General features: G+C 51.5%; 3 protein-coding genes across 9 annotated transcripts; 2 read left to right on the top strand and 1 right to left on the bottom strand.

The window, feature by feature from the left end:
• Positions 1 to 291: 291 nt before the first annotated feature.
• Positions 292 to 2,204, top strand: Rln3 (relaxin 3). The gene is made up of 2 exons (NM_173184.1): positions 292 to 501; positions 1,940 to 2,204. The coding sequence occupies exons 1-2, from the start codon at positions 315 to 317 to the stop codon at positions 2,176 to 2,178; spliced, it is 426 nt and encodes a 141-aa protein (NP_775276.1). The 5' UTR covers positions 292 to 314; the 3' UTR covers positions 2,179 to 2,204.
• A 466-nt stretch (positions 2,205 to 2,670) lies between these two features.
• On the top strand, positions 2,671 to 14,985 carry Il27ra (interleukin 27 receptor, alpha). 5 transcript variants are annotated; one of them, NM_016671.3, is made up of 14 exons: positions 2,696 to 2,821; positions 3,067 to 3,184; positions 4,182 to 4,339; positions 4,440 to 4,597; positions 5,637 to 5,793; positions 5,902 to 5,975; positions 8,725 to 8,908; positions 8,998 to 9,186; positions 10,978 to 11,079; positions 11,162 to 11,320; positions 13,129 to 13,254; positions 13,662 to 13,752; positions 13,850 to 13,958; positions 14,079 to 14,985. In NM_016671.3, the coding sequence occupies exons 1-14, from the start codon at positions 2,737 to 2,739 to the stop codon at positions 14,238 to 14,240; spliced, it is 1,872 nt and encodes a 623-aa protein (NP_057880.2). In that variant the 5' UTR covers positions 2,696 to 2,736; the 3' UTR covers positions 14,241 to 14,985. The 5 variants fall into 5 exon arrangements, 3 of the variants coding, with proteins under 3 accessions (XP_011246739.1, XP_030099528.1, NP_057880.2); XM_030243668.1 differs by lacking the exon at positions 13,129 to 13,254 and having other exon boundaries at positions 2,672 to 2,821; XM_011248437.2 differs by lacking the exons at positions 13,662 to 13,752; positions 13,850 to 13,958; positions 14,079 to 14,985 and adding an exon at positions 12,239 to 12,391 and having other exon boundaries at positions 2,671 to 2,821; positions 13,129 to 13,211.
• Positions 14,600 to 24,114, bottom strand: Palm3 (paralemmin 3). 3 transcript variants are annotated; one of them, NM_028877.1, is made up of 7 exons: positions 23,743 to 23,797; positions 20,871 to 20,919; positions 18,997 to 19,077; positions 18,380 to 18,522; positions 18,187 to 18,271; positions 17,100 to 17,145; positions 14,976 to 16,965 (listed from the first exon to the last, which is right to left on the bottom strand). In NM_028877.1, the coding sequence occupies exons 1-7, from the start codon at positions 23,781 to 23,783 to the stop codon at positions 15,206 to 15,208; spliced, it is 2,205 nt and encodes a 734-aa protein (NP_083153.1). In that variant the 5' UTR covers positions 23,784 to 23,797; the 3' UTR covers positions 14,976 to 15,205. The 3 variants fall into 3 exon arrangements, with proteins under 3 accessions (XP_030099676.1, XP_017168479.1, NP_083153.1); XM_017312990.2 differs by lacking the exon at positions 18,187 to 18,271 and having other exon boundaries at positions 14,968 to 16,965; positions 23,743 to 24,114; XM_030243816.1 differs by lacking the exons at positions 18,187 to 18,271; positions 20,871 to 20,919; positions 23,743 to 23,797 and having other exon boundaries at positions 14,600 to 16,965; positions 18,997 to 20,412.
• Between the last annotated feature and the right edge of the window lie 1,025 nt (positions 24,115 to 25,139).

The raw sequence follows: 25,139 nt of genomic DNA, 5'->3' as shown, positions 1-25,139 counted from the left end.
TAGCCAGGTTAGGAGATTCTGTCTAAGAAGAAAGGAGAGGTGGTGGCTTTCTCCTATAATCCCAAAACTTAGTAGTAGACTGAAGCAGGAAACTTGCTCGGTGTGGAAGATGACAGAGAGCTGAGCCATGTCACCCTGTCTGCGTGAAAGGTTATCTCTTAGCAAGGAGATGGTAAAGGTCAGGTTGCCAACTGCCTCCCCTCTGCTCAGAAGATAACCCAGGTCAGCGGGCGGCGCTGGGAGCCAGCCTGTATAAATAGGGGATCGGAGGTGGTGCAGATAGAGCACCTGGGTCGCAGGCATCTCAGCTGATCATGGCAATGCTCGGGCTGCTGCTGCTGGCTTCCTGGGCTCTCCTCGGGGCTCTGGGGCTGCAGGCCGAGGCGAGGCCGGCGCCCTACGGGGTGAAGCTCTGCGGTCGGGAGTTCATCCGCGCGGTCATCTTCACTTGCGGAGGCTCACGATGGCGCCGGGCGGACATCTTGGCCCACGAATCTCTGGGTGAGTGCTAGGCAATCAACCTGGAACAGGTGTCCTGGTAAGCGCAAAGCCAAACAGGCTGCATGGGCCAGGCATGGTTAGTTCCAAACTCTTGGGAGGTGGTAACAGAAAAAACTCACATTTAAAGGCAGCCTGGGCTACAGGGTAGAATCCCTGCCTAGCCATGTGCAGTGAAACACCTCTGCCTGCCTTTAAGCTTCCTCGGGACCAGGATGGTACAATTGAGGTAGCTGGAAGCCAGGCATCTTGGGGTTAAAGGCAGGGGTGTGGAAATCAGAAAGCCATTAGGCTACCTTTTCCTGGCTGTGTGTAGCATGACACCACACAGAGGTGCCGCTGCCCCTAAGGTGCCTCCCTTTGGGTGAGGGCACATCAGGTTTTTTTATCCCAGTCTGCCGAGAGGGAGCGGGATGCTAGGCACAGGGCTTGATTTCGCCACCTTCTGGCCTCTCTAGCCCTTGCTACCTCCTGCAGAGACCATTCCTGGTGAAATGGTAGACCCAGTGGGTGAGACCTTGCAGAATTCTTTAACGGGGCAGACTGTTTAGTGTGGCTGGAGCAGCAGGAGGCCAATCAGGAGAGTGCAGCTCCTTAGAGGCGAGACAAAAGAGGCGACACAGTGGGCTTGGGAGACTGTGATTAGAATCCCAACACTCTGGGAAGCTGAGGCAGGATGGTCATGAACTCAAGGACAGCCTAAGACCCTGTCTCAAAAAAAAAAAAATCGCAAAACCAAAAAACGGAGTGGAGGAGGAGGAAGAAGATGATGATGAAAGAGAGATGTGTGGGTGGTGAATGATGGACAGACAGATGGATGCATGCGCAGGTTAGGAGTGTGCCTGCCTCAAAACAGTAGCTCTATGGCTAAATGGCTGTGTCCTCACACAAGCCTGATGAGGAGCCAGGGTCCCAATTAGTGAATAGTAAGTAGGTGGCAACAGCAGCAAACTCAGTAGCTGTCACTGAGAGGCTGGAAGAAGTGAATTCGGTAAAGCAAACAAGACGGTCAATAAATGATCAGTGTTCACTTGAGTGCTCCTCATGTATCCCATAGTATTGTGCTTTTGCGGGCATCCAGTCTGATACTCCTGACAAAGCCAAAAAAAAAAAAAGTAGAAGTTATTATTATCTCCCCTCCCCCTCCCCTGCTTTGTGGAAAAGAAAACTGAGCCTAGGAGGGAGACGGAAGTAATGTCATTTACTATTCTGATTTAGGGAGCCTAGCTCCCAAATGCATATTTTCATCTACGCCGTCCACATTAAATAAAGAATCGCATGAACTCAGTGACAGGAAAGTCCAGCTTAGCACTGAAACTGACAACAGAGCCAGCATTTGAACCCTCGAGGGGATGAAATCAAACTCAGAACCGCAACCTTGATCCTCCAGACTGGAGATGTAAGTGGGCTAAGCCCTGATTCTTCCTCTTTGCTTTTGCAGGGGACTTCTTCGCTGATGGAGAAGCCAATACAGACCACCTGGCCAGCGAGCTGGATGAAGCGGTGGGCTCCAGCGAGTGGCTGGCCCTAACCAAATCCCCCCAGGCTTTCTACGGTGGTCGAGCCAGCTGGCAAGGGTCACCTGGAGTGGTTCGGGGCAGCAGAGATGTGTTGGCTGGCCTTTCCAGCAGTTGCTGCGAGTGGGGCTGTAGCAAGAGCCAAATTAGCAGCTTGTGCTAGGATCAGGGTTGAGCAATGGAGAAGCGGGCCGTGCCTGCAAGCTGCTGTCAGCTGTGCGATGTTCAAGAGCATTCCTACAGGCGAGGCACCAAGGGGTCCACTGTCTCCTTACAGACCCTCTGCCAAGATGCATACACTACTTGCCAACCTTTCCCCACCTTGCTGCCGGCCCCTCCTCTATCCAGCCAAACAGAAACTTGTTTTTCATGGCTGAGTTCTTCCGTGCCACAACCTCACCCCCAGCAGCCCAGCAGCAACCAGATGCCCATCTTCTTAAACTGGCTACACTAGAGTCTGCCCCACCTCCACCCTCAGTCCGGCCCTAATTGTCGCCACTGTCCCTGGCTAACCTCCCCCCCACCCCAAAACAGAGCCCCTGGTCCTCAGTACTCAGACTTCCTCACCACATAAAATAAAGGTTCAGTTCTGAGCATTTGCACGCGTGCGTATCATTGCTGGGGGTGGGCGGATTTGGGGACTTCCCGCCAGGGGCGGGGTGGCTTCCTTCCCGCAGGCTGTAAGCCCCAAGCCTGGTGGTGTCACTTGTCCCTGGGAGCCATGAACCGGCTCCGGGTTGCACGCCTCACGCCGTTGGAGCTTCTGCTGTCGCTGATGTCGCTGCTGCTCGGGACGCGGCCCCACGGTGAGCAGCTTCGTGAGTGGCTGGCTCGGGGTCACAGTTGTAGGGCATCGGGAACTGGGCGACAACAGGATGTAGCAGGTCGGAAAGGGGCCCGGGACTCCCTCTGCGCCATCCCAGCACGTGCCAGGCCCTGCGCTCCGGTACTGCACTACCACTGTACCAGAGGATGGACGCATCCACAGTCCAGCAAGTTCAGGCCCCGGGGAACTTGACCACGGTCCTCTCGGCTCTCTGCGCCCCTGCAGGCAGTCCAGGTCCACTGCAGTGCTACAGCGTCGGTCCCCTGGGAATCCTGAACTGCTCCTGGGAACCTTTGGGCGACCTGGAGACTCCACCTGTGCTGTATCACCAGAGTCAGAAATAGTGAGTACCCTGGAGTGGTCTAGGGGAAACTGAGGACGGAAAGTGGTCACTCAGATTTCAAGCGAATTTTGTTAAGAGGATCACCGCCCGCCCCTCAGTCCGGCTACTGAGAATTCGGTCCACACTCTCACAACCCTCAGGCTAGCCCACTCATTCCCTTATGGCATAACTCAGGTCTGACCACTTTCCCTCTCTCAACCCCCACCCCCACCCCCACAGTAATGACGGCACAGGCCTGCCATGATTGATTCTGCCCATCAGCACGGTAGGCACATGGCAAAGAAAAACTGCTGAGCACTAGAAAGCAGGTTAATATCGTTGTTGTACGACATCGGGCAGGTAACTTGAATTTCTGAGTTCACTCTAAGCAGCATGGTGACACACACCTGCAAACACAGCTCTTGGAAGATGGAGGCAAGAAAATCAGGAGTTCAAGAGCGACCTCAGCTTCACAACAAGTTTGAGATCAGCGTGGGCTGTAAGAAACTGTCTCAAAAAAAAAAAAAAGTCAGTGTAGCGCTTGTAATCACAACAACAATAGCTGGTTCTGGTATGGTTTGGGGTTCAGGGTCCAGGGGAGAGTGTATCTGGAAACTTCATTTCAATTGCGCTAAGTAAAGGACAAAGAAAAAGCACCTTGGGAGGAGCCCCGGGGAACAGCATGTTTTCTGAGACAGGGTCTTACCCTGTGAAGCTGGCCTCTAACAATCCTGCTTTCGTCTCCTGTGTGCTGGGATGACAGCTGTGAACTGTCGGGTGTAAACTGTCAGTCACCCGGCCCACTGTTGAGTTCTTTCAGAAAGTAGGTGTACTGCATACATTTTAAAGAAGAACAGAGAGGTTAAGTCACTCTCCTCAGGTCACGGTGTTGACTTAAGAGCAAGGGATTCAGACCCCAAGCAGAGCAGGGTGAGGCATGAAGTTGGTGCAGGGCTGGAAGCTTAGCCTGGGGCTTAGGCTGTGCCAACGAGCATCTCTTCCCAATCTCTCCTCACAGCCATCCCAATAGAGTCTGGGAGGTGAAGGTGCCTTCCAAACAGAGTTGGGTGACCATTCCCCGGGAACAGTTCACCATGGCTGACAAACTCCTCATCTGGGGGACACAAAAGGGACGGCCTCTGTGGTCCTCTGTCTCTGTGAACCTGGAGACCCAAAGTAATGAAGCGTGGGCGGGGGTGGGGGGGGGCATAGTGCAGGGAGCGTGGGAGGGTGGCTGAAGGCCTGAGCTCAGTGCACTCTGGCCTCCCATTTGCAGTGAAGCCAGACACACCCCAGATCTTCTCTCAAGTGGATATTTCTGAGGAAGCAACCCTGGAGGCCACTGTGCAGTGGGCGCCGCCCGTGTGGCCACCGCAGAAAGTTCTCATCTGTCAGTTCCGGTACAAGGAATGCCAGGCTGAAACATGGACCCGGGTGAGTGTCTGGGCTTCCTTCCTACTCTCTCTGCAGAGGATGGGACAGCATCCCGAATCCTACAGAGCACAGTCTCATTTGGTGCCTATCACGGAGTCACCCCAAGTCCTTCATAGATGGCCTCACAGGCAACTTGGTTCATTTGTTGCTTATTTTTTGAGATAGAGTCTGGCTATGTAGCCAGGCTGGCCCAAAGCCATGGTCCTCCAGCTTTGTCTTCCTGAGCGCCAGGATGACGGGGTTTCGCTGCCATCCCTAAATTCTGCCCAAGTAGCTTTGGGGGATGGGTACTGTATGATCCCGGCTAGCCTGAAACTCACAGAGATCCACCTGACTCTGCCTCCCATGTTGGGATTAAAGGTGTGCAGCACCACACCTGGCCTGCATGGGTTTCCTAATCAGTTAAAATTTTGTCTCAAAAAAAGGAAATAAATAAAAGGACCAACGCGCAGGCGGGGGCTGGGAGATGGCTCGGTAAACAGTACCTGACACACAAGCGTGTGGCCCCGCAGCCAGTGAAAGAGGCGGGCACGGTGGCACCATGTAACCTCAGCAGAGGCAGTCAGGCAGACCTCAGGACTGACCCACCTTCCAGTCTAACAAATGAGTGAACTCCAGAGTCCGGGAGACATTTGGCTGAGAAAATGAAGTGGAGGAAGAGGGAGATGACTCAGTGGGGAAAGGCAGTGGTCATGAATACTTTATGACCTCAATTAGATTTCAGGGACCCACACAAAGGTAGCTGGAGAGAACTTACTCTATACTTGTCCTCTGACCCCCTCCCCACGTATACAATATACACAATAATACACAATAGTAAATAAAGTTTAAAAATAATAAGATGTTGAGCAACAGAAGACACAACATCAACATCTGTACACACATACATCTGTACACACACACACACACACACCCCAAAGGTTTCATGTAACTCAATGATAGAGGTCCTGCCTAGCCTTGTGTCAGAGCCAGGACCATAGCATTGGAAAAAGAAGAAAAAAGTCTTCTCAACAGAGGGTGGCCCCATCTGTTTCCCCAGCTGGAGCCCCAGCTGAAGACAGATGGGCTGACTCCTGTTGAGATGCAGAACCTGGAACCTGGCACCTGCTACCAGGTGTCTGGCCGCTGCCAGGTGGAGAACGGATATCCATGGGGCGAGTGGAGTTCGCCCCTGTCCTTCCAGACGCCATTCTTAGGTGAGGACAGCTCCACTTGTCTTGCACTTTTGGGCCTCAGCCCACCACCACCACAGGCCAGGCAGTCTTGTTCATCTAACTTCACCTGTCTTTTCTCATCCTCATCAGATCCTGAAGATGTGTGGGTATCGGGGACCGTCTGTGAAACTTCTGGCAAACGGGCAGCCCTGCTTGTCTGGAAGGTGAGCCTCATGACCAAAGGGGCTTGGGAACTTATCAGCAGCAATGGCTTCCTCTGCTGCCCCCTGGAGGTTTTTTCTAGGATTGCAGAGCTCTCTTGAAGCGCTAGTTGTGCGAGCAGGAGTTGGTGGGGTCTGCCTGTAGGGGTTCTGAGGTGTGTTGGTTGGGACAGGCAGGAGAAAGAAGATATGAAGGTCTGGATTCAGGACATGATATCAGTGCAGCTTGGCAAGATGTAACACATGTACTAGACTCAGTGTCTATGTCCATAGCACGCTGCCGGGCTGCCCCTGCGCTGCTGTCAACAGGTAGAAGAGCCTATCCTAGTCTCCTGATTCAAGGTGGCCCACACCTATGATCCCACCTGCTCAAGAGATTGAGGCAGGAAGAAAGCATGTTCAAGACCAGCCAGAGTGAGTTCAGGGCAACTTAGTCTGAACAAAAAGTTTTAAAGGGGGACTCAGTGACAGAATACTTAGCAAGAGTGTATGAGATTCCAGGCTCCCCACTCAGCACTGAAAAAATTCTGTTGAACATCTAATATCTGCTGGGCATGGCTGAACTCTACAAGGAATAAAACATACCATGACTCTTGAGCCACACAGCTAAATGTCATCCATTTAGTTCGACATGTGTTTATTGTGCATGTGAACATGCAGATGTGTGTGGGTGCCTGCACGTGAATGTATGTATACACATATGCATGCACACATGTAGGTAAGTGTATTCACACATGCGTGCAAAGGCATATATGTTTGTATATGGTGTAAATGCATGTGTGTATACCATTTATACTTTCTAACTCACAGAGATCCACCTGCCTCTGTCTCTTAAGTGGTAGTATTGAAGGTGTTAAATATTGTGCCCTGCTAGAGTTTTCTGGAATCACTTAAATTATTACACATTCTCATCCTTGTACATTTCCACTGGGGAGGAAGTTACAAAGCCACAGGGGAGGGAGCCGGAGGTGTGCAGCAGGGCAGGAGCCCTTAATCAATGTTCCAAAGCTCTTAGGTCCTGCTGGAGTGCAGCCCAGAAATAGAGCTTCCCTGGAGTGTCCGAGGTCATGGACTCTAGCCACAGCACTGCATGAGCCAGATGTGATGGGGTGCAGCTGGAATCCCAATGGGAACCAAGGGGGCCAGGGACGGTTCAAGGCCATCCTTGCTTAGATATAAAATTTGAGACCAGCCTTCTGTATGTGAGATGTGTGCATGCGTGTGCACTCGTGGAGGTCAGAGGACAAGGGACAAGGGGGTGAAGCAAGCTTGAATGAAAGAATTCAGTCTCAGGAACCACGTAAAAAGCTGGATGTGGATCTGGAGAGATGGCTCAGCACTGGCTGCTCTTGAAGATGACCCAGACTCTGTTTCCAGAACCCACATCTCAGCTCCACAGCTGTCTGTAGCTCCAGTTCCAGGGATCCAATGCCTTCTTTTGGTCTCTGAGGAATTTTTTTTTTTTTTTTGAGACTGGGTTGTTTGTTTTGAGACAGGGTTTCTCTGTATAGCTCTGGCTGTCTTGGAACTCAATCTGTAGACCAAAGTGGCCTTGAACTTGAATTCACCTGCTGGGATTAAAGGTGTGTGTCACCATGCCTGGCTAATGAATCTTGAAGTCGTCGTCATCATCATCATCATCTGGGTGTTGTGGTGTACTCACACACACACACACACACACACACACACACACACACACACACACACACTAAGATAAATGTATGTGGGGCTGGAAAGATGGCTCTGTGATTAGGAGAGAGTACATTAAGAGAATGTGAGTTTAATCCAAGCATCCACATCAGCTTCCTACTGCTTGTAACTCTACTTCCAGGGAATCCTCTGGCTTCTTGGAAAATGAAGTCATGTTCTCAGGCACACACACGTGCACGCACACACACACACACACACACACACACACACACACACGTAAAATCTTGAAAAAGATCAATGTTTGTGTATGTGCATGTGTGTATTCACATATGTTTAGGTGTGTGTACATGAGGAAGCCAGAGGCCCTGACCACATGTTTCTTGAGACATGCTTTCTCACTTTCCCTGGAGCTTTCCTACCAAGGTAGGCTTGCTGGCCAGTGAGTCACAGAGATCCACCTATCTCCACTTCTACTGCACTGAGGTTCCAAGTATGCCATCGTGTCTGGCATTTAACACGTGTGCCGTGGATTGAACGCAGGTCCTTAGGCTTGCTTACACAGCAAACATTTCCAATCGAGCCACCTCCCCAGCTCTAGAATCAAGCCTGCAAACTCAAGTGCCAAGACCAGGTTGTTTGGTTTGGTTTGGTTTGGTTGTTATTTAAATCTGGTCTGACTACCACTCAAGCCAGGAACAGGGCAAAACAAGACACGGCCAATAGGTGCAGGATCAAAGCTGCCTTTTATGTAAAGTTGGTATCTTGCTTGCTATAGATCTACTTTTGTTCCTTAAGACAGGGTTACACGTAGCCCAGGCTAGTTTCAAATTTGTGTCAACTTATCCTGCCTCTGCCTGCTGGATACTGAGATTATAGATATGGGCTAGCACACCAGGCTTCTCCTTAAACTTCACACCCACTGGGCCACCTCCTTTCCCTTCCCAGCCCTACTTTATAAAGCCCGGTAAACTTCTCCAAGACTCAGTGTCTACATCCATAGCATGCTGCCGGGCTGCCTGACTTAACAGGTGTCTTGCCATCATTAATAGTAGGCAATCCACAAAATGGGGGTTCACTAACCACAACTTCTCCTCCCCTTCAGGACCCAAGACCTTGTGTGCAGGTGACTTACACAGTCTGGTTTGGGGCTGGAGATATTACTACAACTCAAGAAGAGGTCCCGTGCTGCAAGTCCCCTGTCCCTGCATGGATGGAGTGGGCTGTGGTCTCTCCTGGCAACAGCACCAGCTGGGTGCCTCCCACCAACCTGTCTCTGGTGTGCTTGGGTAAAGCCACATGGAGTTCTTCTGTCCAATATCTTGGGGGACAGGAGCTTCTCTGAATGAACATACAAGGTATTTCCTCCCACTTCCAGCTCCAGAATCTGCCCCCTGTGACGTGGGAGTGAGCAGTGCTGATGGGAGCCCAGGGATAAAGGTGACCTGGAAACAAGGGACCAGGAAACCGTTGGAGTATGTGGTGGACTGGGCTCAAGATGGTGACAGCCTGGACAAGCTCAACTGGACCCGTCTCCCCCCTGGAAACCTCAGCACATTGTTACCAGGTTAGACCCTGAGACACCTGGGATCCCATGTGCTGTTGCTATAACAAAATACCCGGGCTGGACACCTATAAAGAGATTTGTGTAGCTTATAGTTTTAGAGGACCAAGAACACAAGGTGTTGCATCTGCTGACTTTGGTGGTCACTTTCTGTCTATGGTGTTGAAGTGTGAATCTGTGCCAGAGGAGATCACCTGCTGACACAGGAAGCCAGATAAGGCTCAAATCCCAAATCTTGGGATTCAAGGTGTGTGCCACCATACCTGACTCCTTATTCTCTTTCTTTCTTTCTTTCTTTCTTTCTTTCTTTCTTTCTTTCTTTCTTTCTTTCTTTCTTTCTTTCTTTCTTTCTTTCTTTCTTTCTTTCTTTCTTTCTTCCTTCCTTCCTTCCTTCCTTCCTTCCTTCCTTCCTTCCTCCCTCCCTCCCTCCCTCCCTCCCTCTCTCCCTCCTCTCTCTCTCTCTCTCTCTCTCTCTCTCTCTCTCTCTCTTTTTCAAGACAGGGTTTTTCTGTGTAGCCCTGGCTGTCCCGGAACTCACTCTGTAGACCAGGCTGGCCTCGAACTCAGAAATCCACCTGCCTCTGCCTCCCAAGTGCTGGGATTAAAGGGGTGTGCCACCACTGCCTGGCTCTATGTTATTTTTGAGACAGGGTCTCACTATGTATTTTTGTCTGTCCTAGAACTCACCCTATAAACTAGGCTGGCCTTGAATTAATAGATTCTGCTTCTGCTTCTTGAGGGCTGGTATTAAAGACATACTTTTTTTTTTTTTTTTTTTGGTTTTTCGAGACAGGGTTAAAGACATACTTCTTATTCGTGTGTATGTGTGTGTGTGTGCGCATGCTTGCGAATTTTGCCTGAATGTGTGTACTAACTGTGTACATTACCTTGTTACCAGGGACACCTGGAATCTCATCTACATGGGATAGCATGTAGCATGTAGAACCCAAAGAGGGCTCTAGATCCCCTGGACTGGAACTACACACAGTTTTAAAATGCTGTGTGGGTGCTGGGAACTGAATCTGTGTCCTGGAAGAGCAGCCAATGCTCTTAACCTCAGAGCCATCTCTCCAGCTCCTTAATCCTTTTACATTTTGAAAAAGTACAGCTTACCTGGCTGGATTAAATGTGTGCAGTACTACACCCACAGAGCCCTGGCATTATTTTATTTCCTGTTATTTTATTATTCTATCCTTTTCCCTTCCAGATGGAAGGGATATCATGTATCCCAGGCTGGCCTTGAATTCACTAACCAAGGCTAGCCTTGAAGTTCTGATTCTCCTGCCTCCATCCTTCAAGTGATTGGATTCCAAGATTGTACCACTATGCGCTTTTAATTAACACTCAGGTGGCTGAGGTAGACATATCTCTGTGAGTTCAAGGCCAGCCAGGACCATATAGTATGATCTTGTATCAAAAATAAAATAAAGGTCTAGAAAGATGGCTCAGTGATCAGAGAACATATTGCTTTTCCTGAGGACCCAACTAGGGCTTCCTGCATGCTAGTCTGGAACTCTACCAGCTGAGCCACAACCTCGGGCCTGGTGTTTAGTTCTTGGAGGCAGGGCCTCTGTGTAGCCCAGCCTCAGCCTCGCCTCTATAGGCACAAATCACTGCATACAACGGGAGTTGTCTTTTCCGGTGCTGTTTACAGCTGCTTATCTGTCCATCCATTCTCACTGACTCTTTGTGGAGTAGCCTCCCTCAGGGGCCCAAATGACAAGTAGGCACTGCCCAGGGGTGGGTGGTGGGGAGAACCAGCTGTAAGTGTCCTCTTCGTCCTATTCCTCCCAGGGGAGTTCAAAGGAGGGGTCCCCTATCGAATTACAGTGACTGCAGTATATTCTGGAGGATTAGCTGCTGCACCCTCAGTTTGGGGATTCAGAGAGGAGTTAGGTAAGATGGTGCAGGAGGATGGGGGTGTGTGGGGGGGCTCATGGAGCTGAAATAGATACTGACACTCTGGATTTCTTCACAGTACCCCTTGCTGGGCCAGCAGTTTGGCGACTTCCAGATGACCCCCCAGGGACACCTGTTGTAGCCTGGGGAGAAGTACCAAGACACCAGCTCAGAGGCCAGGCTACTCACTACACCTTCTGCATACAGAGCAGAGGCCTCTCCACTGTCTGCAGGAACGGTGAGCTACACGCCTCCTCCTCCTCCCTCTGTCCCCGAAGAGCCACCTCTCATCCACCCTGCCCCTACATTCCCAGCTTCTGGGAACTCTATGTCACTGAGTTCCCAGAGGACAGTAACAATCTTGACAACCACTGAAATGGGCTTACAGATACAGTAAAGATGAAGGCTCCAGTCTGTACTCATCGACAGTGATGGACACCTGTCATATTTCACACCACTGAAAGACAAAGAGGATTACAGATGCTTAGATGGCTTTGTTTTTTGATAAAAAAGAAAGGAAGGGAGAAAGTGAGGGAGGGAAGGAGGGAGGGAGAGAGAGAGGGAAAGAAGGAGGGAGAGAGGCAGTTCAGTTTCGAGCAAAGCCAAGGCTCAAATATACAAAGAATGTTCCCTGACTGTCAACAGGGGTTATAGGATTGCATGTGATTTTCCTTCTGAACCCCTTGAGACAGATTCCCGGAGCTAGGGAGAGGCTCAGCAGTTAAGAGCACTGACTGCTCTTACTGGGGTTTGGTTTCCAGCATCCACATAGCAGCTCACGGCCATCTGTATCTCCAGTCCCAGTAACTGAGAATGTCTTCTGTCCTCCATAGGCACTGAATGCATGTGGTACACAGGCAGACATTCAGGCAAAACACCCACACACATAAGAAACAATCTAAAAGAATGTGGTTGGTTTGTTTGTTTGTCTTTAAGTACTGTTATTGGATGGTACCTCAGCATTGAGTTCCTGTCTAGAGTCCCCTGGCGTGGGGCTAGGGCATGGCAGGGTTGCCGTGTGGCTCCCCAGTAGAGCAAGTGTTCATTGTGTACAAGGTTTTGGGTTCCATCTCCATCAGTGAAGAAACAAAATCATTATTTCTTGTCCTCCCAACCATAAAAGTTCTCTGACCTTGTTACAAAATTCGACTCACAGCCTGTGAAATGACTCACCAGATTAATACTCCTGATGTTGAGTCAGAGGGCCTGAGTTCAGTCCCTGAACCCCACATGGTGGAGGAGAGAACCAACTACCACAAGCTGTCCTCGGACCTCCACACAATGCCATCATCACACATAGAGTAACAAAGTAAGGAAAACTGGCTCACCCTGGGGACATTCCAGCAACTTCAGCATCTCCCCTTGCAGCTTACCAAATTCTGCTCACACAGCGGGTTTGCTACACTTTACTGTTTTGTTTGTTTGTTGAGACAGGGTCTCAACCTGACCTGGAAATTGCATTCTGAGGAGCCAGAAGGATAGGCACAGGCTTCTATGCCCTTGCCTGCTTTCTTCCCGTGCTTTCTATCCGCCCTCTTCAGGGCTGGGGGTCAAACTCAGGGCCTTGTGCACTGGAGGCAAGCACTCAAGGCAGCTCAGAGGCAGACTTTCCAAGGTTCAGAGACATAGACAAATGAGATAACGTCCAATCAGAATGCTGAGTGGTAATTAGAGCTGTGTACAATATGGGGTTCCATTTAAATTGAGGGTGGGGGTTCAGAAGATTTATTAAGGAAGTGACAACTGAATAACATTTACAGTAGATGGGGTGGGAGGGGTATGGAATGGCTCACCAAGTGAAGCCCCTCCCACAAAGCACAAGACCCCTATGGTGGAATGAGTGGTGAGAACGGGTGCCCTCTGACCTCGGCGTGTGTCATGGCATGCCTATGAGGCAGCCCCCTGAAAAACATTAAATGCCACATAAGTAAATAAAGATGACCAGGACAGAACTGTGTGGAAAGTTGCAGAGAGGAAAGAGCATGTGCAAAGGCCCTGGGGCATGATTTCACTGCTTGCCCCAACTTCTTTGGTTTTATCTTTCAGTGAGCAGTCAAACCCAGACTGCCACTCTGCCCAACCTTCACTTGGGTTCCTTCAAGCTGTGGGTGACGGTGTCCACCGTTGCAGGACAGGGCCCACCTGGTCCCAACCTTTCACTTCACCTACCAGGTATGAGCTGGAGAAGGGGAGATGCCTGCCCATTTCCTGCTAGGGGTGCCTTGAAGTCTTTTATCATGGGCTTCAGTGGTGAATAAGCTCCTGATGGAGAGGATTAGGATGGAACGCAGGACCACACCCCAGGTCTGCTTCTGCTAAATGCCATTGCAGTATCCAACACTGTATGTCTAAAACAGCTGCACTCCCAACCTTGGCTTTGCCTGTCAGCACACTCCTGTGCCCTAAGTCTCACCCCTTCTTCATGATGGTTGGACCCTCTGCCCCACCCACTGAAAAGCCCAGTCTTTCTTGAGGATAGCCATATCTTCAACCCCATCCACTCAAAAGCCTCTCCCATTCACAGACCCCTTGTTCAAGATGGCTGTCTACTTAGTGCCAACTATTCTCCTTACCCACAGATAATAGGATCAGGTGGAAAGCTCTGCCCTGGTTTCTGTCCCTGTGGGGTTTGCTTCTGATGGGCTGTGGCCTGAGCCTGGCCAGTACCAGGTAAGGCTTCCAGACATGGGCTTTGGCAGCTAGGCCTTGGCTGGGTGGCCTCAGGGCTCAGAAAGTTCATGGATTCTAGCAATATGTTTGCCACCAGGTGCCTACAGGCCAGGTGCTTACACTGGCGGCACAAGTTGCTTCCCCAGTGGATCTGGGAGAGGGTTCCTGATCCTGCCAACAGCAATTCTGGGCAACCTTACATCAAGGTGAGAAAACGGCACCCCTGGGAGCACCACTCTCTAACTGGGAGCACCACTCTCCAACTGGAGGATGCTGGGGCAAGTGGGAGGGGAGGAGCACTGAGTTTCAAGCTTCCATCTCCCCAGGAGGTGAGCCTGCCCCAACCGCCCAAGGACGGACCCATCCTGGAGGTGGAGGAAGTGGAGCTACAGCCTGTTGTGGAGTCCCCTAAAGCCTCTGCCCCAATTTACTCTGGGTATGAGAAACACTTCCTGCCCACACCAGAGGAGCTGGGCCTTCTAGTCTGATCTGCTTACGGCTAGGGGCTGTACCCCTATCTTGGGCTAGACGTTTTTGTATTTTTAGATTTTTGAGACAGGATCTCACTATGGCTGGCCTGGAACTTGATATAACAACCAGGCTGGCCTGGAACTCACCAAGACTCACCTGGTTTTGCCTTCCAAGGACTGAGAAGAAATGAGTGTGCCGCCTCCCGCCCAACCAGCTTTTGCTTTCCTTGCCTCTGGGTCTTGGGCATCTGTTTGTTACTGCAGAAGAATCAGTGAGCTCACAGCCTCAACCCCATCGTTGTTATTTCCTCCTTGTGTCACAGGCTTGCTAGGTAGCCAAGGCTGGCCTCGAACTTGTGATCCTCCCTGCTGCAGCATCCCCAGAGCTGGGATTACAGGTGTGCGTCACTTCATCGAGTCATAACTTTTGATTCTAGTAAGAATAACTACCAGGCAGGCTATGAGGTGGTGACTCGAAAGACACATTCAAGGGCCTGAAGTGGTTAAGAGCCTGTGTTTTCTTGCAGTAGACCAAAGTTTGGTTCCCTGCCCTTGCAAAGGACACACGTTCAGTTTCCAGCACCCACAGGGCAGCTCAGAATCACCTGTAACTCCAGGTCCAAGGAATCCAATGCCCTCTTCTGGCTTCTGTGAGCCCTGCACACACATGGTTACTTATGCACCGAAAAACACACGCATAAAATAAAAATAAATAAATAAATAAAAATAAATTAATAAATAAATCTTTTTTTTCTTAAAGCCAGAGTGCCTTAACATTTAATTTTCAAGTATAAAGGCTTCATTGCAGAAGGGAGTCAGGGCCACAGGCAGTGGGCAGGGAATCTAAAAGCACAGGGCCCTCCGGCTCCTGGGTGCCACTACCAGTCCTGTGGTACCCTGTCTATGCCTGGGACCTTCTGCTGGGTGCCAGGCAGCGAGGTAGCTGTGAGAGGAGGAGTGGGGTGCTGGCGGCAGGCGTAGGCTCACATGACCACACAACACTGGCACGTCTTCTGCTTGGGACCACTAGCTTCTTTGGCCTCAGCCAGCTCAAGCTGCTGGGCAGGGGCATACGTAGGTGCAGGGTGGTCACCAGGGTTAGTGCTGGACGCTTCCTGATGGAGCAGTGGCTGGCTTTCCACAGGCTGCTCCGGGGCTGGGGTCTCAGCTAGGAGCAGGGTAGCATCCCCTGGGGGACCCTCTCGCTCAGTACAGGGCTCAGGCTTACTGGCTGCCCCTTCTACCAGGCCTTCTTGCTTCTCTGGTTCTTGCTGTCCTTGCTCCTCTGACCTGGGCTCGTCCTGGACACAAACAGTGGCTCCTGGTGGGCTGGCATCCTCCGCCTGGAACTCTGCTCCTTCGTTGGCTTTGCCTTGCTCTTCTGGACTCACATCATCCTTGGCGCCTGAGGTCTTGTCCACCTCAGAGAATGGCTCGATGCCATCTGCCTCCCTGTCCAATAGTTTCTTACTTCCTTCAGCTTCTTCATCCAATGAGCCCTCACCTCCTGTCTTCTCATCTAATAGTTTCTTGCTTCCTTTAGTTTCATCCAATGAGCTCTTATCTCCTATCTCTCCATCCAATAGTATCTCAGTTGTTTTTGATTCTCTGTCCAATGAGCCCTCACCATCTTTCTCCTGGTCCAATGGCATCTCACTTCCTTTTCTCTCTGTCTCCAGTGAGCCCTCTGGCTTTTTTTCTGTCACCAATGGCTTCTCAGTGGTGACCGGCTCTGCCTCACCTCCCTTTTCTACTTCCAACGACTCTTCACCTTCCGTCGTTTTCACCTCCCACTTTTCCTCATCTGTTGCTATCTCTGCTGGAAAGGGGCCCTCACTGTCTTTTCTCTCTACCTTTTCTGCCTCGTTTTCCTCTCTTCCCTGGGTCTCATCTGGCAGCACAGCTACACCATCCTCCCTCTCTGCCCCGAGCTTTTCTGCCCTTCCCTTCTCTTCTATGCCCTCAACTTTCTCTACTTCTCTCTTCTCTACCTCCCAGGACGCTTCACCTCCTCTGGGCTGTGCTCCAATCAAAGCCTCAGGTTCTCCTGCAGACCCTGCCCCCTGCGGTGCTTCCAAACCCTCCATCAAAATCTCCTCCCAGTCTTCGCTGAGGGCCACTCTCTCCACCCAAATGAAGGATCCCTCCTCTACTCCAGGACCTCCCTGCCCAACACCCTCAAGACTATCTCTGGAAGCACCTTCTTCTTTTCTGCAAGTTTCAGCCTCAAATTGCTCCTGGAGTCTCCTGGAACTGGTGTGTGTGGCCTCTGCATCCCTGCCTGACTCCCCTGTGACATCAAGATCCCTGCCTCCCAGCCCCTCCCAGACCACTTCCACTACACCCCTGCCCTCCTTCACCCAAGTGGGGAGCTCAGGGCTGCTGGTGCCCTGCCTGGCCCCAATGGCCTCCAGAACCACTTCTTCCACCTTAGCCTCCAGCTCCACATCTGTGGGGCCTGTGGCACTGTTCTCAGTGGCTCTAAGCCCAGCCCAAACCACCTCCACTGCACCATCTCCTTTGGCCTTAGTGACACTCGACACCCCTAGACTCAGCTGCTCTGGGAGAGGGCTGTGCCCAGGGCAGGGGCCATTGGCTTCTGAAGATGTCCCTATAGCTTCAGTGGATGGCCTCGAGGCTGGTAGAACCGCAATCGACTCCTCCCTGGGATCAGAAGGAGACTCAGGGGACATGCCCACTGGAGCATCTGGCAGGGAAGTTCGCTTGTCCACATCAGTCGGGGCTGGGGGAATCAAGGGAGGACGGGACAGGGAGGTCAGGATGATGGGGGAATAACAGGACCCTTACCCCAGATTCTTTTGAGTCACATGATCTGGTGGTGACGGTACCCCAGGTCTTGGGGACTCCAATGCTTACCGGTAGGAGCTGCTTCCATGGCAGACTGAGAGAGAGGACGGGGACCCTGCAAGGAGAATAGAGACAAGGTCAAAATTGGTCCCAGGTTGTACTTCCCAGGTATGTTTGTGCCCCACCCGCTTAAACAGTATATCATGTTAGTGCTTGCATGGACAGCTTCTGAGGTGACTATAAAGTATATCATGTTAACAGTATATCATGTTAGTGCTTGCGTGGACAGCTTCTGAGGTGAGTATAAAGTATTTGGGGGAAGGAATACTTGGGATGGAACCCAAGCCCTGGGCCACACTAGGTTATTGCAATATTGCTGTTGAACCACATCCTCAACCTGTAAAGACCTGATGCAATCAGACTTTAAGTTCCAATGGGAGGAGGTAAGTAATAGACATAACAACAAATAAATAAGCCGCGTTTGCAAATAGTTAAGGGGAGAGAACAAAGCGGTGAAAAGGAAGAGAGGTCTAGGGTGAGGAGGTTTCCCCTAGAGACTGAGCTGGGCGTGGCTTCAAGAGGCTTGCCGAGAAGGGTGTGCCCTGTCCAGAGTGCTGAGTTGGAGACCATTGTTCGAGGCTAAGGCTACAGTACTGCCCGGGTGAGCCAGACGTTAAAGGGAATAATAGAAGAGAGACAATGTGGCCAGCGTGGAGTGAAGGAAAGATGTGAAGAAAGACGATGGGGCAGCTGCACACACCTGTATTCACACACCTGCATGCACACTAAGTCCCTTTGTGATCAAGGCTTGGTGGTAGGAACCGGTAATCCTACCACAAGGAAAGCTGAAGCAGGGAGATCACGAGTTCAAGGTCGCGGGCTTCGAGATTGGGCTAATTGCTTTCAATTATAATCTCACTGGCCCTTCCAAAGGCACTTCTGAGTTGGTATTCCTACTTTAGGGATGAGCAAACTAAGATCTAGCCAAGACAACCAACTTGCACAGAACACAGAACAAAGTAACAGTGAGTGGGTTTGCCTACCATTCTCTACCAAGGCAGAGGCTGCGTTTTGAGAGAGCACATTTCCGCTGTGTCCTGTTCTAACCCTGCTGACCACAGCCCCCTCCTCTCCACCTCTTTCAGGCCCTGCTCACCTCTCTGCGCCAGGCGGGCCTACCAGCAGGTCTGTGTTGAGCACCTGTGGACGCACTTTGCAACAGCTGTAGCTGTGACTGGAGTCTGAGGGAGAAAGGAGGCTGCTGGAAGCCGGAATGGACCAAACCTGCTCCATTTCTTAGAGCTGCTAAAGGCTGGGGCATGGCTCAAAATCAGGGATTCTCAACTCACGAAAACAAACTGTCTTCCAGGTTGCGAATTCGAGCCTGGGCCTGTCCCTCAGGCGACTGTGGGTCCTTGGAGGCGGGTTCCTCCGGCCGTTCTGGCCCTTCAGCTGCCCCGTCCATGAGCCAACGTTCTCGGAGAGATTTCCTCTGGGTATGGAACGAGAGTCCGGGACTAGCCACAGGAAGCCTACCTCCCCACCCATTGCTTGCAACCACCCAGAGGGCGCATCCATCAGGATGGGAGACATGTCCATATCTCGTACCCCAACACCATGCCAGCATACAGCCTTCCCAAGCAGAGGCATGCAACCATTATCCTTCCAGCCTGCCCAGTCGACTGGCTCTGCTAGGCTCGGAAAGACCTCTCAATGTGCCCCTCTCCACCCCAACGTTGGCCTCAGGTTCCTCTCATCACCACCAAACTGGGATGAAGCTCACCACCATCCTCCACCCCCGCCCCCCATACTCTTCCAGAGTGGGACAGCTGTCTCCATGGCTACCTTTCGCCTGCCTCCTCTCCATCTCCCCCTTCCCAAATTAGTCAGAGGTTCCTATTGTCTTTCAGCCGGACTCACACAGACACCCCACTTCACTTCCCCGGACTGGATAGGAGCCCCCAACCTTGAGCCGCTCCACGCGGAGTTTCTCCTCCTCCAGCTCGCGACGCGCGGCGCCGATCTCCTCCTGCAGCCGCCGCTTCTCCTGCGCACACACGACCCAGAGCTGCGGGCTAGTCCAGGGCCGCCCTCCGCCCGCCTCCTCGGGGCTCCCGGGACTCCCGGGGCGTCCTCCCGCGGGCGGGGGCTGCAGAGCGCTGACTCAGCAGCGAGAGGGGCGGGGCGGGGCAGGACCAGGCGGCCGCGCCCTCATGCTGCGGAAGCCAGGCCCACGCCCAATGGTGGTCCGCAAATGGGGGCGTGGAGGCGGGGCCTAGAGATGGGGACTAGGGTTTTGCACTTCTAAGATAGGAAGGAGAATGGCCAGGCGAGGCGAACGCGCTTGGTAACCCCAAGACTCAGTAGGACGATCTCCATGAGTTCCAGGCCAGCTTGGACTAGAAAGGGAGTAGCCAATTAGAGGCTACTTTGGGCTACAGAAACCCTGCTGGGAAAAAAAAAATCGTTAAAAAGGGGGGGGGGGGTCAGGGATGTGTTGATCTAGATAAAGAGAAGGTGCTAGCGAGATGGAGTCCAAAATGGGGGTGCAGAGGTAGACATCCAGAGAGATTCAGGCATATATAGAGGTAACGCAGAGATAGGGTACAAAGATATGCAGTAAATCAGGGCGCAGGTTGTGTTGAAAGACATGACCTTCCAAGGTGATTGTGCAGGGTACCCAAGAGCACTGCTTAACGTTGAGGTGCTGAAGAGAGACCAGAAAAAATGGGAATGGGGAGGTGGAGAAGTTAGAAAGGTGGGCTACAAAAGAAAGGGTTAGAAAAAGGAGGTTACAACAGGTGATCCGAGACTTAGGGAACAGGGGCAATTCAGGGTCGAGGTACAGAAGTGGCTACAGAAAGGTGGGTTGCTAAGAGTGCCAAAAGAGGAGGTACAGACCATGGAAGCCAGAGAAACGGAGCACAAAGGCGGGGGAGAATAAGAGGGGCAGGTGCAGAGTGGTGGAGTCAGGGTTCAGAGGTGAGGTCTAGAAATGGGTTCTAGAAAGGGTTCTGGAGTGTGGGGGTGTAGAAATATAGAATGCAAAGCATGTTTGGAGAATAGAGATGCATTAGTGGTAGTCAGAAATATGGAGTTCAAAGATGAAGGTGCCAAGAGCTGAGGTCTTCCGGAAGTAGGCTAGTGAGGAAAGGGGTGCAGAGAGGGCAGTCAGAGAAACGGGAGCAGAGGTAAGAGGCACACAGGTAAACAAGAGTAATGGAGGAGAGAGGGGGCCAGAAGGACAGTCTCACAAGGGTTCCCTCAGGGAGGACTCCAAGGGTGGGGTACAAGAAACAGAGATCTGAGCTGGGCGTGGTGGCGCACGCCTTTAATCCCAGCACTCACTCGGGAGGCAGAGGCAGGCGGATTTCTGAGTTCGAGGCCAGCCTGGTCTACAAAGTGAGCTCCAGGACAGCCAGGGCTATACAGAGAAACCCTGTCTCGAAACAACAACAACAACAACAACAACAACAACAACAACAAAGAAAGAAAGGAAGGAAGAAAGAAAGAAAGAAAGAAAGAAAGAAAGAAAGAAAGAAAGAAAGAAAAAAGAAAGAAAAAAAAAGAAACAGAGATCTGAGAAGTAGGGAGCTTGGGTTGCACTGGTCTCCCACCAGTGTTTCTGGGTGTGCCAAATGACACCTTCTGTTCAGCCAGTGACAGAGACCAACACGGGAGCTGCCTGAGGGGTGCCCTGGACAAGATGGAACTCGGTTCTTCACAGAGCCACACTCACGTCCTATGGGGTAAAAACATTCTCTACCCAGATGGGGCAGGCCACAAAGAAGCCTGAAGAACATCTGAGGATTCTCAGGGCTCTGGGAGTGTAACACTTACAGCGATGACCTCCAGCCGCTGCCGATAGAGGGCGCTCTCCGCCATGACCCTGGAAGGAGAGCACATGGGCTCAGAGTGTTTTCCCGGGACCCCATCCCTCAGCAGGCAGGCTCCTAAGTGTCTCTTTTCTAACTCAGAACACTGGGCTGCCAAGAGAGAACCGAGTGCTTTGCCTGTTTTCCCCTCTCCATCAGGGAAGAACCTAGAGTCTGGAGAGAGAAAAAGGAGAGTCCATGACGCTAAAGCTCCATCTTACGTCTTTCTTAGCCTCGGTCTCATCTGTGAAATGGGCAGGGATAGCTTGACCCCAATTGTGCAAGAGAACAATTTGAGTAATTCCTGCACTTAGTACACCTTATACTTAATTACAAGAACTATCTCTACAGACTCCCACAAACATTCACAAATCCTGCCAGGCTCCAAATATGGTGTATGGGTAGTCCATATTCTCTCTGAACCTTATCTTCTACTCTGTAGCCCTTAGCCCTAGGGTGTGGGGTATGAAGGAATGTGGGGGAGAGAAGTAACCATTAAGCCATCACCATGGTAACTCCAGGGCTGTCTCTTTTTTACTTGTCTACCCCCTTCCTGCTGGGGACAAAGGTCAGTGGGGCATCCTGCCTAGTTGTGGACTTAGAGCTTCAAGAAGGGTGATTTGAGGTTTAAGGTTTAACCTGATATTTCTCCACCATTGTCTTAACTGAATTCTGTCAGCATCCCTGCTTCCCAGCTTCCAGGGAGGGGGAACGGGGGACTCTGGATCTTCAGTTAGGGGACAGGTATTATCAAAATAACATGATGAGCACTGAGCAACAGTTGTGGGGCTGTGCAAACCCCATATCTGCCAATGGTTCTAAAGGGATATCTACCTGCCTGTCATTCTCCACGCCAGACATGGTGGGCACTGAGATCTTTAAGTGTTTATTAATTTAAATCCTAACATGGGGGAAAGAATCCCAGTAACATTGTCCAAGTTCCAGCTGTCTCCTTTCAGATCCTCCCGACACACCCTGAAGGCATAACAGTGCTATTTATAGGGCTTTAAGTGCCCTGCAAGGCTTCCGCTGGGCCACAAGCCACCTCTGCTCAGGCCCCACCCCTCACCATTTGCTGGCTGCAGTCCACTCTTGCATCTGACATTCCTGCTCAGAACAGACCTGGCCAAAGTAGCCACAAGGCACGTGCCGGTCAGGCTTAGACATGCCCTATCTGTAGAAACATTTTATCTTCCTTGTGATCCTAGAAGGCAAACAGTACTAATGTTCCTGTTTTCCTGAGGGGAAACTGAGGTTCTGAGGAATAGCAAATAGACTCGTCTGAGGGACTGGAGAGGTGGCTCCATGAGCAGATGCCCAGAACAAACTGAAAGATGGCTCTATCCTCCCAGCTCTGCAGCAGCAAACAAGAGCCTGTCTCAAACAAGTTGAGAGTCAGAAACCACACAGGGTTGTCCTCTGTCCACACTAACACATACACACACACTTGTACTCTCACACCCTTGCACACACTCTAGCATGCACATACACTCTTAACACTCATACATCCACACACACACAAACATGTGCACACATACTTATACCTTCACACCTTTGCAAACACTCTCAGATGACACACACACTCACAGAGGACACACACAACACATGTACTCACACACTTTCATACACACACACATACACTCATACACATACACATGCATGCACCCACACCTCTCATATGTACACACACACATTCACAGAAGACATACAAACATGCAACCACACACTCTTATATACACACAGTTACATCCACAGAACACACACATCTACCCACACACATTCACACTCACAGTTATCACTCTTCTACACATTCACTCACACACACACAAATGCATTCACACACACACACACACACACACACACACACAGCATGAGATTGTCTGAAGTCAGGAGGGTGAATGAGGACACGAAGGACTTCTCCCTCAGTGTTGGCAACACACAGTGCAGGGTTCAGGGGCTCTAAGGACCTTCATTTGGATACACATAGGAGGCCAGAGACCCTCCTAGAGGAGGGGATTTCGACTAGGGCAAGGGCTGAAGGTTGCCTGACAGATGTCCCTAGGGAAGTCTAGACTCCTGTTCATCACTCTGTCCTTGGGGGAGGGCTGAAGTCCCCCTCAGCTGTCCCACTCCTAAGATGCTATCTCCCTAACTCTTCCTTGGGGGGGGGGAGGATCGGGTTCCCATTGCTAAGCAACCAGGTTTGTACTTGGTGAATAATGCAATGGAGGGCACAGAGAGTAAAGGACAGAATTGGGGTCCATACTGGAGGGAAGCCCTCTTTCTAGAAGTTTCTATAATCTCTTGGAACCCCTCTACCCATCATTCCCTAACTAAGGGTGGATAATCCCATACTAGGCAAAAGCTGGCGACTGAACCAAACCTCTCTCACTTTGAAAGAGCCTCAGCTAAGGTGAACTCCCCACACGTCGCTCATCTCTTAACTCCAAGGTCGTGCCTCAGCCATAATCGAGTTGCTGCTGACAAGGAGCGGAGGGGTGGCCATTGTTGCCTAAGACTTTGCCAATCTTTGGAGGTTGGGGCGCGCCTTTCTCCCTGGAATCTCTAGCATTTCCTCGCTGCATTCTTGAGAGGGTTGGTGACCAGGATTACACTTGGATGCACATTCTTGGATCCTGACACCCTTTGTCCCCTAACTCTGCAGTAGGCCTAGCTCTCTAGAGGCTTGGCTCTGAATGGGTCCCAGGTTTGGCCACCACGTCCCCTCGTGCTCCCCTCGGCTCCTTAGAAAGGCCAACTGGGGCTCTTAGGCCAGGCCGGTGCCCCCTACCCCAGCCTTTCCACCCCGCCCTCCCGCCCCCACCCCAGACACTTACGTGGGTGTGGCCGGAGACAACACCGGGGTCTGCAGAGCCATCACTGCCCAGCAGAGGTGTGAGCCAAAGGCCCCAGACTGGGCCTTGGTTGATGGGAGGGGGCTGTGGGGCGGAGCAGGAGAGCAGGTCCAGCTGGTTTGGGCGGGAGGCGCGGCCCGGTTGGGGCTGGGGCAGTGCTGGGGAGCGCTATCAACTTCTCAGGATGAATTATTTACCAGCCTCCGGCCTCCACGCTGCGCTAGGCTGCCTCCCAGTTCATATACACGCAGCCACGCCGGTGCTCCAGCAGGTGGGGGACAGCAGCCAAGCACTGACCCGCGGCCGCTGGGGAACACGCGCCTGCGTTGGGCACTCACACAGGAAAGTTTTACTAAAAGCCCAGAGTCATTGGCTCTCCCTTCTAGGACCTTGGAGCATGCTGTAGGGAGAGCTCTCTGACCCGGCTTTCGGAGACCATGGCAACCAAGAAGCCCAGGATGTGGGTCACTGTGGACAATTTGCCTCAGGTTTCAAGGCTTCAGTTTGCCCCGCTGGGAAATGGGAGAATAACTTCAATTGGCCTGCAGGTCAGAAGACCCTGTTGTGCTATTTAATGTTTAAGGGTGGGGGTAGAAATAAACGATAGGGAAATGGCCTCCAATTCACTACCGAGGATGTCTTTCCTTTGAACTCTGTCATTACAGACCTCCACAACCAGACCAGGTTTGATCTTTGTCTTGAAAGAGATCAGCCCTTGTCTGTCTCAGCTAGGTGCTTCAGAGGACCTTGCTCTGAGCAAGGACCCCTTCCCCCACCACACCGAGTGGTAAACTTACCCACATCTAGGCCTCTCCTCTCCTGACCGCTTCAGGGCTCCATGGGCCACTTTTGGCACGTAAAGTTGAGTGTCTCTCCTGGAAGCACAGGCTCCACCATACTGGATTGGGGCTGTCCTCAAGGGCTGGAATGGCCTATGTTCCACAGTCTAGTACAGACTCTTAAGAATCTAAAGATTTGCCTGGCGGTGGTGGCGCATGCCTTTGATCCCAGCACTTAGGAGGCAGAGGTAGGTGGATTTCTGAGTTCCAGGCCAGCCTGGAATACAGAGTGAGTTCCAGGACAGTTAAGGCTATACAGAAAAACCCTGTCTCAACAAAAACAGAGCCAAATATATATACATATATATATGAAGGTTTGATTGAACCTGAATCAAGTAGGTCACCTGACTTGGAATCCCACTTCCAGGAAGGTTCAGGTAGGAGAATGGCAAGGTTAAGCCTCCCTTGGGTTACAAAGTGAGTTAAAAACCAGTCTAGGAAACTTAGTAATAAATTGTCTAGAACTAAGTGGGTGGGGAATGGGGTGTTGGACATGTGGTTTTGTGGTAGAGAGCTTGCTTGGCATACATAAGGCCCTAG

This window comes from Mus musculus, chromosome 8, assembly GCF_000001635.26.
Source record: "Mus musculus strain C57BL/6J chromosome 8, GRCm38.p6 C57BL/6J".
NCBI classification, from domain to species: domain Eukaryota; kingdom Metazoa; phylum Chordata; class Mammalia; order Rodentia; family Muridae; genus Mus; species Mus musculus.
The sequence above is the reverse complement of the archived record's forward strand: the minus strand, read 5'-3'. Positions and strand labels throughout refer to the sequence as shown.

What these genes read in the sequence shown, in the direction of transcription:
- Rln3 (NM_173184.1), top strand. Translation starts at nt 315, where the DNA reads ATGGCAATGCTCGGGCTGCTGCTGCTGGCTTCCTGGGCTCTCCTCGGG. An exon ending in CTTGGCCCACGAATCTCTGG is followed by an intron (nt 502 to 1,939) that starts GTGAGTGCTAGG and finishes TTGCTTTTGCAG; the next exon opens with GGGACTTCTTCGCTGATGGA.
- Il27ra (NM_016671.3), top strand. Translation starts at nt 2,737, where the DNA reads ATGAACCGGCTCCGGGTTGCACGCCTCACGCCGTTGGAGCTTCTGCTG. An exon ending in TATCACCAGAGTCAGAAATA is followed by an intron (nt 3,185 to 4,181) that starts GTGAGTACCCTG and finishes CTCTCCTCACAG; the next exon opens with CCATCCCAATAGAGTCTGGG. An exon ending in CCTGTCTCTGGTGTGCTTGG is followed by an intron (nt 8,909 to 8,997) that starts GTAAAGCCACAT and finishes TCCCACTTCCAG; the next exon opens with CTCCAGAATCTGCCCCCTGT.
- Palm3 (NM_028877.1), bottom strand. Translation starts at nt 23,783, where the DNA reads ATGGCTCTGCAGACCCCGGTGTTGTCTCCGGCCACACCCAC. An exon ending in AGCGGCTGGAGGTCATCGCT is followed by an intron (nt 19,078 to 20,870) that starts GTAAGTGTTACA and finishes GTGTGTGCGCAG; the next exon opens with GAGAAGCGGCGGCTGCAGGA. An exon ending in GGCCCGCCTGGCGCAGAGAG is followed by an intron (nt 17,146 to 18,186) that starts GTGAGCAGGGCC and finishes TTCTCCTTGCAG; the next exon opens with GGTCCCCGTCCTCTCTCTCA.